The 16,097-nt window shown below is 42.7% G+C and overlaps 1 protein-coding gene across 2 annotated transcripts in view; it reads left to right on the forward strand.

Moving 5' to 3' along the window:
• Window positions 1–928: 928 nt before the first annotated feature.
• Window positions 929–16,097, forward strand: part of LOC124036062 (guanine nucleotide-binding protein G(q) subunit alpha) — a 43,702-nt gene continuing 28,533 nt past the window's right edge. The window contains exon 1 of one of the 2 annotated variants that reach the window (XM_046350183.1): window positions 929–2,083. In XM_046350183.1, the coding sequence (XP_046206139.1) occupies window positions 1,948–2,083 (136 nt within the window). In that variant the 5' untranslated portion in view covers window positions 929–1,947. Of the gene's footprint in view, window positions 2,084–4,958; window positions 5,192–16,097 lie in introns of those variants that run through there. The other variant, XM_046350184.1, reaches the window with a different exon arrangement.

Below are 16,097 nucleotides of genomic sequence, written 5' to 3' on the forward strand. Positions count from 1 at the left end.
ATAATACGTTTTACATATAATAATGTTTTAAATAAAAAGTTGTACATATCATTATTTGCTGTGTAGGCCAACGCTATTTTGGAGCAGACTTGTCATGGAAAATGAACATCCTCCAACCCCATAACAAACATGATGAAAAACAAAGGAAACATCAACCGGCTCATCAAGAACTAGTTCCATTAACTTTCAATCACTGTAGCTATATTCATTCCATGACCAAGGTAATGATCCATCATGCAGAAATCATTTGCCCATGTGTTTTTTCAGTGCTGGTACAGAAACCCAACCTGTACTACATTAAGGAATGGTTGCTAGACCTGAAGCATGTACCAGTGAGGCTTTTTTAAAGATGGACCAATTAAATAGATGTAAAATGCCTTCGCTGCTCATTTAATTAAAATGTGCATAATAGAAGTACTCAAGGACATTTGAGAAGTGCAGTATCCTGTCCATTACCCCATAGACAGGAAGCACAGCAGTGCCCTATGATTTGAGTAAACACAGCGAGTGAAGAAGCACAATATCGCCTTGTTCAAAAAGGTAGTTCAGGCACATTAGCCTATAGGCCGACAATAGATCTGCAATAGATCTACTGGCCTTGAACAGGTTTGTGTTCCACTCACTCAGCAACATTTATTTTCCTTTCCTTGCTGTCATGTTTTTAAATCCTGTGAGTTGCAGTGCTGGGGTTCAGGGATTTTAAACCTCAGATTCTATGAGGTTGTGGGGGCTTCAAGTCATAAATTGCACTTATTCCGTGGCCCAATCTTGTGACATGAAAATAAACAGCAACTCAGATACTTGTAGAGCCCTTTGTTGTTATTGTTGTTGATTAAAGGTCAAGTTGTGCAACACAGACCAATTCACTACTGATAACATATTTGGCAGATAGCATTTCTCGGGATAATGGTATGCTAGACGAGTTTATACCTTGTGGAGATGCTGCTTTAGTCTGCTTACCTTGGGTTTTTCTTCTGCTATGCAATAATGCCAGTCTCTTTGCATGATTTTTTTTTTACATGCAGCTACTACCGTCATGCAAATGTAGAAGGTATTATTCTGTACAGATTTTAGGCAGAGCAGGTAACATCAACTGCTTGTTATGGGACTAGGCCCACTTTCGAGTCGCTTTTCTTCTGAGGACACTCCCTACCACTGTCCGACGTCACCGACCAGGAGTGAATGGTCTCTGTAAAAATACATGGAATTGATGAAAGGGAAAGGCTCAGGGCTGTACGAAACATGATCGTTTTTTCTATTTGTATTATAGGCAAACGTGTAGCGGAATAATCGACATTTTCCTAGTCATGAAGGCACACGGATGACGAGTTTTTCCGTTTTGTAAAGTAAACATGCGATTGGTGTTGCGTGTTTTTTCGTGTTGTTGTTTTTTTTTTGCGAGTGAGAGATAACTGTTTTCATGTCTAGCGGATTGGAATGAAAGTCCGCCATATTCTGCTTTACCACGCCCGGGAGTCAAGCTCTTGGAAATAAAGCGGACACGTTGTTTCATGTATTTTTTCATCAAACGGATGATATGATAGGACTATATTGGACGTAGGATATGAAGACATGCATTTTAATAAAATACGTGATAAGGATGACTGGGCAAGAATGAGAATGCTTATCACAAAGACTACGAACGGATCTGTTGATCATATTTAGAAGATAATTCACACTACCCATTACCCAATTAGAATTGTACTGACATTTAGTTAACTCCCCGAGCCACTGTTTTCTGACTGACAGGCGATCAGAAAGGACACGAAACGGGGGGCAACACAAATATACATTTTATTTTAACCACATCTAGGCTATGTCCTATTTATATTAAACGCGTCCGTGTTTTTTCGCCAGCTGTTAGGGCGTGACATGATATTCGTTAACTGTTATAATTTATTGCAACTGGAATCTGCATAAAGAAGCAGGAAAAGTGATTTTAAAAGAATGACCCTTGACTCCATAATGGCGTGTTGCCTCAGCGAGGAGGCGAAAGAAGCCAGGCGGATCAACGACGAGATCGAAAGGCAGCTCCGCCGGGATAAGAGGGATGCTCGGCGGGAATTGAAGCTGTTGCTTCTCGGTAAGCTAGTGGTGATGATGAGATGCAAGTAAAGCCCAAAATTCCTTTTGGGTAGTGATACGCGAGCTACGCCTGCGAATCAGCCTGTTTTAACTTTGTAACCAGCCACACATGTCGAATCTTATTTGAATATATACTGAACCAAAATATGAATGCAACAATTACAAAAATGTTACTGAGTTACAGTTCATGTAAGGAAATCAGTTAATTTAAATGAATACATTTGCTCCAAATCAATGGATTTAACATGACTGGGAATACAAATATGCATTTGTTGGTCACAGATACCTTTAAAAAAAGTAGGGGTGTGGATCAGTAAACCAGTCAGTATCTGGTGTGACCACCATTTGCCTCATGCACCAAGACACATCTCCTTTGCATAGAGTTGATCGGGCTGTTGATTGTGGCCTGTGGAATGTTGTCCCATTCCTCTTCAATGGCTGTGCGTAGTTGCTGGATGTTGGCAGGAATTGGAACATGCTGTCGTACACGTCGATCCAGAGCATCCCAAACATGCTCAATGGGTGACATGTCTGGTGAGTATGCAGGCCATGAAAGAACTGGGACACGACAATGGGCCTCAGGATCTCGTCACGGTATCTCCATGCATTCAAATTGCCATCTATAAACTGCAATTGTATTCGTTGTCCATAGCTTATGCCTGCCCATACCATAACCCCACCTACACCATGGAGCACTCTGTTCACAACATTGACATCAGAAAACCACACAACGCCATACACGGGGTCTCCGGTTGTGAGGCCGCTTGGACGTACTGCCAAATTCTCTAAAACGACTACGTTGTAGGCATCTTATGGTACAGAATTAACATTGAATTATCTGACAACAGCTCTGGTGGACATTCCTGCAGTCAGCATACCAGTTGCACACTCCCTCAAAACTTAAGCTATCCGTGGCATTGTGTTGTGTGGCAAAACTGCACATTTTATTGTCCCCAGCACAAGGTGCATCTGTGTAATGATCAAGCTGTTTAATCAGCTTCTTGATATGCCACACCTGTCAGGTAGATGGATTATTTTGGCAAAGGATACATGCTCACTAACAGGGATGTAAACAAATTTGTGCACAAAATTTTAGAAAAATCATCCTATTGTGCATACAGTGCCTTGCGAAAGTATTCGGCCCCCTTGAACTTTGCGACCTTTTGCCACATTTCAGGCTTCAAACATAAAGATATAAAACTGTATTTTTTTGTGAAGAATCAACAACAAGTGGGACACAATCATGAAGTGGAACGACATTTATTGGATATTTCAAACTTTTTTAACAAATCAAAAACTGAAAAATTGGCCGTGCAAAATTATTCAGCCCCATTAAGTTAATACTTTGTAGCGCCACCTTTTGCTGCGATTACAGCTGTAAGTCGCTTGGGGTATCTCTCTATCAGTTTTGCACATCGAGAGACTGAATTTTTTTCCCATTCCTCCTTGCAAAACAGCTCGAGCTCAGTGAGGTTGGATGGAGAGCATTTGTGAACAGCAGTTTTCAGTTCTTTCCACAGATTCTCGATTGGATTCAGGTCTGGACTTTGACTTGGCCATTCTAACACCTGGATATGTTTATTTTTGAACCATTCCATTGTAGATTTTGCTTTATGTTTTGGATCATTGTCTTGTTGGAAGACAAATCTCCGTCCCAGTCTGAGGTCTTTTGCAGACTCCATCAGGTTTTCTTCCAGAATGGTCCTGTATTTGGCTCCATCCATCTTCCCATCACATTTAACCATCTTCCCTGTCCCTGCTGAAGAAAAGCAGGCCCAAACCATGATGCTGCCACCACCATGTTTGACAGTGGGGATGGTGTGTTCAGGGTGATGAGCTGTGTTGCTTTTACGCCAAACATAACATTTTGCATTGTTGCCAAAAAGTTCTATTTTCTGTCCCACCTCAGCTGTAGATCTCTGCAGTTCATCCAGAGTGATAATGGGCCTCTTGGCTGCATCTCTGATCAGTCTTCTCCTTGTATGAGCTGAAAGTTTAGAGGGACGGCCAGGTCTTGGTAGATTTGCAGTGGTCTGATACTCCTTCCATTTCAATATTATCGCTTGCACAGTGCTCCTTGGGATGTTTAAAGCTTGGGAAATCTTTTTGTATCCAAATCCGGCTTTAAACTTCTTCACAACAGTATCTCGGACCTGCCTGGTGTATTCCTTGTTCTTCATGATGCTCTCTGAGCTTTTAACGGACCTCTGAGACTAACTATCACAGTGCAGGTGCATTTATACGGAGACTTGATTACACACAGGTGGATTGTATTTATCATCATTCGTCATTTAGGATGGATCATTCAGAGATCCTCACTGAACTTCTGGAGAGAGTTGGCTGCACTGAAAGTAAAGGGGCTGAATAATTTTGCACGCCCAATTTTCAGTTTTTGATTTGTTAAAAAAGTTTGAAATATCCAATAAATGTCGTTCCACTTCATGATTGTGTCCCACTTGTTGTTGATTCTTCACAAAAAAATACAGTTTTATATCATTATGTTTGAAGCCTGAAATGTGGCAAAAGGTCACAAAGTTCAAGGGAGGCGAATACTTTCGCAAGGCACTGTATGTAAAAAAGAAGTGGGATATTTTATTTCTGCTCATGAAACCGGGAACCAACACTTTACATATTGCGTTTATATTTTTGTTCAGTGTATTTAGCTACCATTTTTTAAATCACTCGCACCATCCAACAATTGATTTCAGTGATAGTTGAGGATGATAGTTGTGATCCCTAAATCATTCCAAGTGGTTTCCGTCTGTTTACTAATGAGGCCAAAGTCTAGGCGTTTTATTGGTAGCAATTACAGGGCCTAGAACTCCTGAGCTAAAAGCGTGTTTACAGTGGTGTTTACCTGTTGGCCTACACTGTTAAGCATGTAGACATTCCTGCATGTTTCGAGTCCTAACGTTTGGCCCAACAATCTGTGCACGCCATTCGCCCATATCTCTGAAATAGACAGCTGTTTTTGAAATGCTTCAAGTGATAGAAATCTGAACGCACTACCAGCGCTTTGAAAAGTTGTACTAGTTATACTTTCCTGTGGATATATTGTCTCACATTCCTACCTGCAAAAGGACCCACTGCACGGTCAACCAGTGAAGTAAGTTAAAATATGATTTTATTCAGCATTCTGCTTGTGAGAGGAAAGTTTTCCAAACAAATGTACAGCACAGTCGGATTATCAGGCAAGCCTACCCATTGACTCTTGAAGAAGATGCCTAATGTTAACACAACTGTCCTTTTCTATCATACCCACAAAAAATATGGTTTTATTAGTGTTTACAAACAAGAAGACCACAAGCAAGAATAATAGCTTTAAAATATATTTAGAGCTATCATGTGGATGTCATGGATTGTCAGTCCTTGCATCTAGAATGCTGGCTATATGCCTATACCTATACCAAAACAAGTGGCAGGGACCACGTTTCATTGTTTATCTATTCCCAGAATGTAGCTTTAATGGACTATGTATTACAAAAGTACTATTAATGACTAAATGTTTTCTACTTGATCAATGTTTCATATATGTTCTACTGTATGATGAATGTTACTTACGTAAAAAGGCTGGGTATTTTAGGTCTTTGGCTTGTAAATTAACTGGGTTAAAAAGGGGCAGATGTAATCAAATCAACTCCTAGCTGCCTGAACTGAAAGCCTGCACTCATAGGCCTACGGACATGGGTCAGTAAGCTGGATTTTCCTCACATTTGTTCCACGGCAGCAGCGAATCAACAATTCCTTGAAATGCAGTATGGGTAATTCACAGAAAAAACGCTCATGTGGGAAGTCATTACTAACACTCTAACATTGACCGTTCACTTTAGTTTTACGAGTGTATCAAGGAAGTCCAGCCATTGTTAGGCAGCTCTGTCGGACGTGTGTCAGTTTGGGGACTCCAGATACATTTGACATTTTAGTCATTTCGAAGATACTCCTATGCAGATCAACTCAAAGGAGCAATTAGGGTTAACTGCATTGCTCAAGGGCACATTGGCCGATTTTTTTTTTTCCCACCTAGTCGGCTTGGTGAGTCGAACCAGCGACCTTTCGACTACTGACCCAACACTCTTAACCGCTAGGCTACCCGCCGCCCAGATACAGTGAACTTTAGCATCGTTGCCATTGTTTTAACACTGTACTGTAACTATACTAGATCATTGGCCTTGTGTCAACAGTTTCCTCACTCGAATGCAACCTCTCAAACACCACTCAGAATACAGGCTCTCTAGAACCAGGCACACACTATAGATTTTTGACTGTCCCCTCTAAATGCAAACAACTGGGGCCTCTTTCTACTCATTGGCTCTTTGTCATCACGCTGGAAGAAGTTTATTCCACAGCCTCCTTGTGTTCTATGAAAACTGAGGCAGCGTTCCAGCCTGACTACATTGCAGACGCCTGCCATATCTCACAACACCTGGATAGGTGTTTAACATTTCAGCTAACCGCATCCTATGACAAAGCAATCTGATGCCCAACTGTGCAGTCAATGGCATGGCGCCCATCCATTGGTTGATGCAATGCAGAGACTGCAATGTAGTTGGCCTGGAAGGTAAGGAGGAAATGGTGGAAATGGTCCTTCCTCCCGACTCTCTTTACTTTTGAAGCGGAAGTGTCATGGGGATGATCTTACACATGCATTATCCTAATGGGAACAAGGTCTTCCCTAGAGCTGTCTGTTTGTGAATTCAGGTGGGATCATCGGTAACATGTATGTATAGTAGACCTCAGATACATAATATAAGAACATCCAACATTAGAATGAAAAGCACAAGCTATATAAATTAAATGTATTATGTGATCGGTCCAGAAAGGTTCCAATCTATAGCAGGGTGTGGTGTATACAGAGGAAGAGTCTGCTTTTTATGATACAAAAATCTCAAATGGTATATTTCATGTTCATATCATGGCACTCGGCAGGTTCAAGAAAAGGGAAATACAAACCTAGCTCGGTTCAGAGCACTTCACTTATAAACCAAAGAGTATTTCAAAAATCAACAAATTAAACAATCTCTTTTGTGGCTAGGCTTGACTTTTGGCTTTTGGCTACGGGATTTCACTCACGCACGTTCTTCGTCTTTTAATCCATTATTTTTCTTTGTCTCAATGTCCTCTTCTTTCCTTATTTCTCCTCGTTTCTTTGTCGATTCATTCCTCGCCTTCCGTGTCTCCATTGTTCTCTTTTGTCCGTGCGTAATTGGCCCTGTGCCGGTAATAAGGGGTGTGCTTGGGGAGTCTTGTGACATCGTCAAGGATTCCCTGCGTTCCCCCGCCCCTCTGACTCCCATTGACCGCCACACCTCTGGATGGCTCACACACCCCCGTCCTCAGAATCTACCCAGGAGGTTGAGTGCCCTCTGGCCGCGGCGGGACAGTAGTTTGCATTTCTGTGATGGACCCTGAATCTGTAGTTACCCTACTGTTATTCTCTTTGTTTCTCGCCATGCAGTTGAGTGGTGCATGATCAGTCAATCGAGGGAATTTCCTAACAAATAATATCGCTAGCCCCTCTCTTTCAAACTTGGCATATTTACTTTTTCTCTCTGAGAGTTTACAGCCGATGTAGGCTGTGGGGTGCTTGTCCTCTCCCAACCCCTTGAAGAGCTGCTCCTATGCCGAAATCAGAGGCCTCAGGCTGCACAATGAAGTCCCTGTCCAAGTTTGGTGTGCTTTGTACTGGTTTCGCGCACAGGGATTCTTTAATCTTTTGGAAAGCTATTTTGACTTGCTTGGGTCCACTTCACCTGGGTGGGAAGGTCTTTCTTTGTCAGGTTGGACAGTGGAGCGACTATAGATGCATAGTTGGGTATAAAGCACTGGTTGTAACTTGTGATCCCTAGGAAGGATCACACAAGCTTTTACGCACTGGCCTTGGCCACTCCCAGATAGTCTCCACTTTCTTTGTCTGGGGGAATATGAGACCACTCCCATTCGTGTACCCCAGATATTTAGCATCATTTCTTGCTGTCAATCTAGCTCCACTTAGGCTCCCCAGCAAGGCCCGTAGCCGTTGTAGGTGCGTCTTTCAGTCTTCTCTGTGGATCACCACGTCGTCGATGTAAGCTGCAGCGTGAGCTTGGTGGGGTCTAAGTAGCTAGCCCATTAACCGCTGGAATGTCACGCCAACTCCGTGAAGCCCGAAGGGTAATTTCACATAATGTAAAAGGCTTTTCTTCTGGGGCCAAAGGCACCTGCCAATAGCCTTTATAGTGAGATCTAGGTTAGTTATGTAGCTCGCTTCTCCCAACAGCTCTGTCAGCTCATCTACCCTCGGCATTGGGTATGCGTTCATTTGGAGATGTCATTCCTTCCTCAGAAGTCCTGAACAGAATCTCATCATTCCGTCTGGCTTCGGTACGAGAACTATCGGACTGGATCATGCGTTGTGGAACAACTCAATAACTTTAAATTAAATCAGATTTTATTGGTCGCATACACATTTTTAGCAGATGTTTTTGCGGGTGTAGCAAAGTGCTTATCCTCCTAGCTCCTAGCATTGTCTAGGGATCCATTGAGGCGGTATGCAAAATGAGCTGTGTCTCAGGTGTCAGGTAAGGTGGAGGTGATATGATCCTTAACTAGCCTCTCAAAGCACTTCATGATGACAGAAGTGAGTGCTATGGGGTGATAGTCATTTAGTTCCGTTACCTTTGCTTTCTTGGGTACAGGAACAATGGTGAACATCCTGGAAGCAAGTGGGGACAGCAGACTGAGATAGGAAGAGATTGCATATTTCTGTAAACACTCCAGCCAGCTGGTCGGCACATGCTCTGAGGATGCGGCTAGGGATGCCGTCTGGGCCGGCAGCCTTGCGAGGGTTAACACTCTTAAATGTCTTACTCGCATTGGCTACGGAGAACGAGAGCCCACAGAGCTTAGGAGCGGCCCGCATCGGTGGCACTGTGTTTTCCTCAAAGCAGGTGAACACGGTGTTTAGCTTGTCCGGGAGCAAGACATTTGTGCCCACGATGTGGCTGGTTTTCTCTTTGTAATCCTTGATTGTCTCGTGTCCCTGCCACATATATCTCGTGTCTGTGCTGTTGAATTGCAACTCCAATTTCTCTGTACTGACGTTTTGCCTGTTTGATTGCCTTACTGAGGGCATAACTACACTGTTTGTATTCAACCATATTCCCAGTCACCTTGCCGTGGTTAAATGGGCTAATTCGCACTTTCAGTTTTGCATGAATGCTGCCATCTATCCACGTTTTTTGGTTTGGGTATGCTTTAATAATCACAGTAGGAACAACATCCATTATACACATCCTGATGAACTCAGTCACTGTGTCTGTATATACGTCAATGTTATTCTCAGAGGCTACCCAAATGGAGTCGTGAACCTTGTTGTCGTTTTTTTTTAAGATAGAGAACAATGGGTGAGAATTTCAGTTGCGTTTTCCTCATATTTTCTTTGTTAAAGTCCCCAGCAACAATAAAGGCTGCCCCAGGATATGTGGTTTCCAGTTTGCACAAAGTCCAGTGTAGTTCCTTGAGTGCCGTTGTGCTATCGGCTTGAGGGGGAAAATACACGGCTGTGACTATAATCAAAGAGAATTCTCTTGGAAGGTAATACAATCGGCATATGATTGTGAGGTATTCTAGGTCCGGTGAATTAAGGACATGAGTCCATGTACGTTATCACCATCACACCATGAATAGTTAATCATGAAATGTACACCACCACCTTTCTTCTTCCAGGAGAGTTCATTCTTCCTGTCTGTATGATGTACTGAGAACCCAGCTGGCTGTATGGACGGGGACAGTATATCTGGAGTGAGCCCTGATTCCGTGAAACAGAGTATATTACAGTCCCTGCTGTCTTTCTGGAAGGAGATCCTCGCCCTGAGCTCGTCTACTTTATTGTCCAGGGACTGGACATTAGTGAGTAATATACTCAGAAGCGGATGATGGTATGTATGCCACCTGAGTCAGACTAGAAGTCCACTCTGAATACCTCTTCTCCGCCAGCAGCGTCATGCAGCAGCCTCTGGGATAAGTTCAATTGCCTTGGGGGGTACGAACAAAGGATCCATTTTGGGAAAGTCGCATTTCTGGTCGGAATGCTGGTGAGTTAATTATTTCCATCTGTATGTAGTAATACAAAACAATGTATGGTCTAATATTGTAAAAAATAACAAAAATAAAATGTAAAATACTGCCAAGTTCCTTAGGAGCTAGAAGCAGAGCTTCCATGTCTGTCAACGCCATCTCTCTCACTCCCTCCCTGATTATTTATCGTCACTCAGCAGGGATTCTGTAAGGCCTTAAGTTTACTCTCTTGCCTGGCTCTGTGTATAAATTATGCTGGATGAGGTATGTATTCCCTGGGAGGGAGGAAAATACCTCCCAGTGTCGGTCAACTAGTGCCCGTAGGTTCTGCTCTTGCTCGCACGTCAGCGACCCCAAACTTCGGGGCTGGGAAGTCCGGTTGTGGGCTCTTTGTTGCGCTTGCAGCGCACTCTCCATGTGTTCCTCCACTATTGGCCACACCGTGGCCATCAGGTCTCGCATTAGAGCGACATGTTCTATCAGTGTTCTGTGGGGACACGGCTGGGCTTCCCACGCCTCCTTGGCGAGGTCCTGGTTCCCTCTGCACTGCCTCCCATATAACAGATAGAATGGAGAGAAGCCTGTTGATGACTGGGGTACCTTGCTAAGAGCAAACAACAAGTGAGGTATTAACATGTCTCAGTTCCTCCCATCTCACTCAATCTCCTTCTTCAGCATAGACTTAACAGTTTTAATCAGGCGTTCACATAACTCATTGTTTTGGGGATGATATACACTTGTGAGTATTTGACTCATATTGTACAAGGTGTGCAAGTCTTTCATTATGCGGGACATACACGGACGGGGTCACATGGTCCGACAAAATAGAGGAGGGTAGGCCAACTCTGGAGAAAATCTGAAAAGCTCCTTTGAAAACCCTTTAGTGGACATATTAAGCTGGGGAATGGCTTCGGGGTAGTGTGTTACGTAGTCGATTACCATCCGTATATATTCGTGCCCTCTGCTGATTTGGGTAATAGGACCCACCAGATCCATTGCTATCTGCTCAAAGGGTGTTTCAATGCTGGGATAAGCAGGTTTCTGTAATTGACTTCGGGGTCGTCTTTTGGCACTGGTCACATGACTTACAGTACTTTTCTACATCATTCGTAACATGAGGCCAGTAGAATCTACTCATGATGCGCTCTTTAGTTTTGTGGACGGCCAAGTGGCCTCCCAGCACTTGCTAATGCTCCAGGTACAGTAGAGTACAGTGTCTCTATATGATCCAGGCACCATTAAGAGATCTAGAACCTCATCCCTTCTCTTAACCACTCAGTACAGTAAGCCCTTCTTTATGCAGTAATACAGTGATTTACCTCATTGATGCCCTACAAGCGCTTCCCATCCACTACTTTCACTTGGCGCCGCCCCAAAATCAGGTCTGTGTCCTGCAACTGCGCAGTGCCAAACTGTACTATCAACTCATCAGATAAAGGAAAATCTTGGCTGTCTATTCTCAGTGGGGGACCTTGGTCTCCTCCACTCTCTGTTGGGAGACCTGGGCACGTGTCATCCTCGGTCGTTTCTTGAAACAACTGCCTGAGCCTCTGATCTAGAATTGTATTTTTCTTCCTCCCCAGCACTCGATCTGGGTGAAGAAGAGATGCCTCCCTGTAGTGCCAGTAGGGCCCGGCGAGTGCGCGCCTGTTGGGGGATGTGTTTTCTCAGAGTGTGCCAGTGACTACTTCACATTGCTTATGTGTATCAAGGAGGTTCTGTTTACATTGCCATAGACTCACGAGCAGTTTACAGTATCTCCTAGCAGTACTGGTACAGGTAAATGGTTCACCACCCCCATTTTCATAGTGCACTTGCCTTTGGTAGTTACTAACGCAACCTGCACCACTGGGTATCTGCGTGTCTCACTATGGATACAGGAGACTGACATCTGTTCCTGACACAAACCTCCCTCCTGTACTGTGACAGAACTAGGTTAATTATACTACCTGAGTCTAGGGCTGTGGCAGTCACAACATTTTGTCAGCCGGTTATTGTCATGCAAAAGTGTGCCAGTCTCACGGTAATCGACTGTTAATGAACATAAACAGGTTTAGCATCTCTAGGCCTCCACGCATACAAGCCTCTACGCAAATTTAAAAAGTTGAATAAATCAATTTAATATACATCATCACAATAAATCCATTATTTTCTTTAGTCGGGTCTAAAGAAACATTATGATATGAAGAAAATGTATTTCAGAAGAACAGAATATGTTGGCTTACTGTATGTTATCTAGCTATGATCCATGCAATAGGCTGTAGGCTTGTTCATTTAGCTGACAAGATTTGCTTTTAAGTCAAGTGCCATAATTTTAGATTTATATAAAATCATATATATTTAAATATGATTTTATAGTAAGAAGAATATAATTGAACTTAGCTGTATAAAATAGAAAGGATATTTTTCCCATTCCGGAGCAAGTGCGCATATTAAGTGGCTATGTTGAGTGTAAAAGTGATCATTTGAAACAGGTCCTATACACCTGATTTAGAGTTATTTGGCAACTTTAGTTGTGAATGATACAAACCTTAGAATGTCTTAGAAATCAAACATGTACAGACTGCATGATGCGACTATGGGCTATTGATGATTTGAGAAAGTAAAAAAAGAAGAAGCTTGCGATCAGTTTCTTGCCTCGGCTGCATACACTGTTCTCTCATCAAGTGATCATATTTTCACCCATCAGACTATTCTCAACTTAATCTTGTCTTTACTAATATGTAAAATAGTTTTCAATTTAGAGTGTCCCATTATCAAATGGGCAGGAACAGGGGCAGGGGATAAAAATACCTGTCATCTGTATGCAGTCAAATAGCAAATGGAGTCTGCACGCTTTCCCATGGTCCGTTTTTCAATTATGCCAGGTAGGCTACTTCGGTTTTATAGGGCAGCATGTGCTTAATATGAGCAGCCGAGAAATAAATATAGGAACACTTATATTGCTCCACGCATCAACCACTGTTTGAGGAGCATACTCACACTGCGCAACAGGTGATATTCCGGCCTAAACTCTGCATGCAATGGGCTCTCCAACTCTGTTCCTGCAGCTACCCAGTGCTTAATCAGGGAAACTAAATTAAATCTGTTCGGGAGCATCGATAGTAACATGTTTTCACAACAAAACATATTCCAGTAAACTGTTGACAGCCCCTCTGTGGTGAGATATTCTGTATCGCTAAAGGTAATGTGTCACCCAATTAATTATGAACATAAAAAAATAAAAACCTATTGCCAGGCTATTACCTGCTGCTCTGTTGGTGACAATCACATCCCTGTCATTTAACACACTGTCACCTTACCAAATACATAAATGTACTGCCTCAGTCACCAACTAGTCCAGTTGCTAAAGTTGAAACAACATACTTCCCATCTTCTCCCACTCCAAATCGCTAGTACACTACATGACCAAAAGTATGTGGACAACCATTCAAATGAACGGATTCAGCTATTTCAGCCACGCCCGTTGCTGACCGGTGTATAAAATCGAGCACACAGCCATGCAATATCCATAGGCAAACATTGGCGGTAGAATGGCCCGCACTGAAGAGCTCAATGACTTTCAACATTGAACCGTCATAGGATGCCACCTTTCCAACAAGTCAGTTTGGGGAGTGGTGGGTACACCCATCATATGAGCCAGACCAAACCCTCTTGACTCCCTTGAGGCCTGCATTCCCTGATAGATGGGCATTGCATGTAGGAAATGCAGTGCGAACCACACTGATCTAGTATAGAACTCCCAAAGTTACCTTCATTTGATTTAGCTTGGTGAAATACACCACATGATCAGCAGTATGTGGACAACTGCTTGTCGAAAATCTCATTGGTCCCCCCTTTGCTGTAATAACAACTTCTACTCTTCTGTGAAGGCTTTCCACTAGATATTATAACATTGATGCGGGGACTTGCTTCCATTCAGCCACAAGAGCATTAGTGAGGTCAGGAGCAGATGTTGAGCGATTAGGCCTGGCTCGCAGTTGGCGTTCCAATTCATCCCAAAGGTGTTCAATGGGGATGAGGTCAGGGCTCTGTGCAGGCCAATCAAGTTCTTCCACACCGGTCTCGACGAACCAATTCTGTATGGACCTCACTTTGTGCACAGGGGAATTGTCATGCTGAAACAGGAAAGGGCCTGCCCCAAGCTGTTGCCACAAAGTTGGTAGCACAGAATCATCTACAATGTCATTGTATGCTGTAACGTTAAGATTTCCCACTGGAACTAAGAGGCCTAGCCCGAACCATGAAAAACAGCCCCAGACCATTATTCCTCTTCCACCAAACTTTACAGTTGGCACTATGCATTGGGGCAGGTAGCGTTCTCCTGAAATCTGCCAAACCCAGATACGTCCGTCGGACTGCCAGCTGGCGATGGAAGCGTGATTCATCAGTCCACTGCTCCAGAGTCCAATGGCGGAGAGCTTTACACTACTCCAGCCGATGCTTGGCATTGCGCATGATGATCTTCGGTTTGTGTGCGGATGCTCTGCCATTGAAACCCATTTCATGAAGCTCCTGACGAACAGTTTGTGTGCTGATGTTGCTTCCAGAGGCAGTTTGGAACTCGGCAGTGAGTGTTGCAACTGAGTAGAGACGATTTTTACTTGCTACATGCTTTAGCACTCGGCGGTCCCATTCTGTGAGCTTGTGTGGCTTACCACTTTACGACTGAGCCGTTGTTGATCCTAGACGTTTCCACTTCACAATAACATCACTTACAGTTGACCCGGGCAGCTCTAGCAGGACAGAAATTTGACAAACAGACTTTTGCAAGGTGGCATCCTATGGCAGTGCCACTTTGAAAGTCACTGAGCTCTTCAGTAATGCCATTCTACTGCCAATGTTTGTCTATGGAGATTGCATTGCAGTATGCTCGATTTTATACACCTGTCAAGCAACGTGTGTGACTGAAATAGCAAAATCCACTAAATTGAAGGGGTGTCCACATATGCAGAAATCGTTCCGCCATTTCCTGGTTGCTAAAATTTGAATTGGTCGCCTAATTTCTGTTTCTGTGACAAAACAAGCAAGTATAGTGTAGAGAAACATTGTACCATCTAAACCACTGTGACATATATTTTACATAACCAAAAATATTGTATTTTCAGCTGTTTGAAGCTGGTGTACAAAACTGAAAGTAAAAGATGCAAAAACAAAAATTACGAATGGGATGCATAGAAATAGCGCATGTAGAACAGATCTAACACTTCTTATACTTGCTTTCAATAAGAATGATAGATCTATAACTGTTATATGTGCACTATTTCTTTACTTCCATTCTAAAAATTTGCTTTAGCATCTTTTACTTTCAGTTTCAGCTGGAGAAATATATATTTTGGGTTATTGAAAAGAGATTTCACAGTGGTTTGGATGGTACAATGATTCTCTACACTTGTTTTGTCCCATAAACTGAAATTAGGATAACTATTAGAATTTTAGCAACCAGGAAATGGCAGAGCGATTTATGCTTAGTGCACATTTAACACTATGATTGAACACTACGAAATAACTAGGGCTTTACAATGATGGTGAAAACTTGTGACATTTGGAAGTGTGGGTGCACAGAGGGAAATACATTGTATCACATAGAGCAAGTCTTTATTCAGATTCAAAATCAGAGAGATTGAATTCTCCATGTGGTCTATATTAAAGGGCACTTCATTTAATATAAAAGGATTTCAGAATGTAATATTGGTGCACAATTTCTACTTCACATATCAAACGGATGCAAAAGGTTATCATTTCGTGGAACGACCCGCTACACGTTAAATTCTGACCATCGGACCTATGTTGCAATGCTCTCGTCAAGTTTCTTTATTTATTTGTCAAATAAACATTAAATAACATGGAGTCACTACTTGACTGATAATATATAATGTTTGTAGACATTTTTGTAGTAATTTAAATGCATTTTAGTGCCTTCGGTACGTGTCAGGTACAATAAAAATTCATTTTGA

This window comes from Oncorhynchus gorbuscha, linkage group LG05 (assembly GCF_021184085.1).
Source record: "Oncorhynchus gorbuscha isolate QuinsamMale2020 ecotype Even-year linkage group LG05, OgorEven_v1.0, whole genome shotgun sequence".
NCBI lineage: Eukaryota > Metazoa > Chordata > Actinopteri > Salmoniformes > Salmonidae > Oncorhynchus > Oncorhynchus gorbuscha.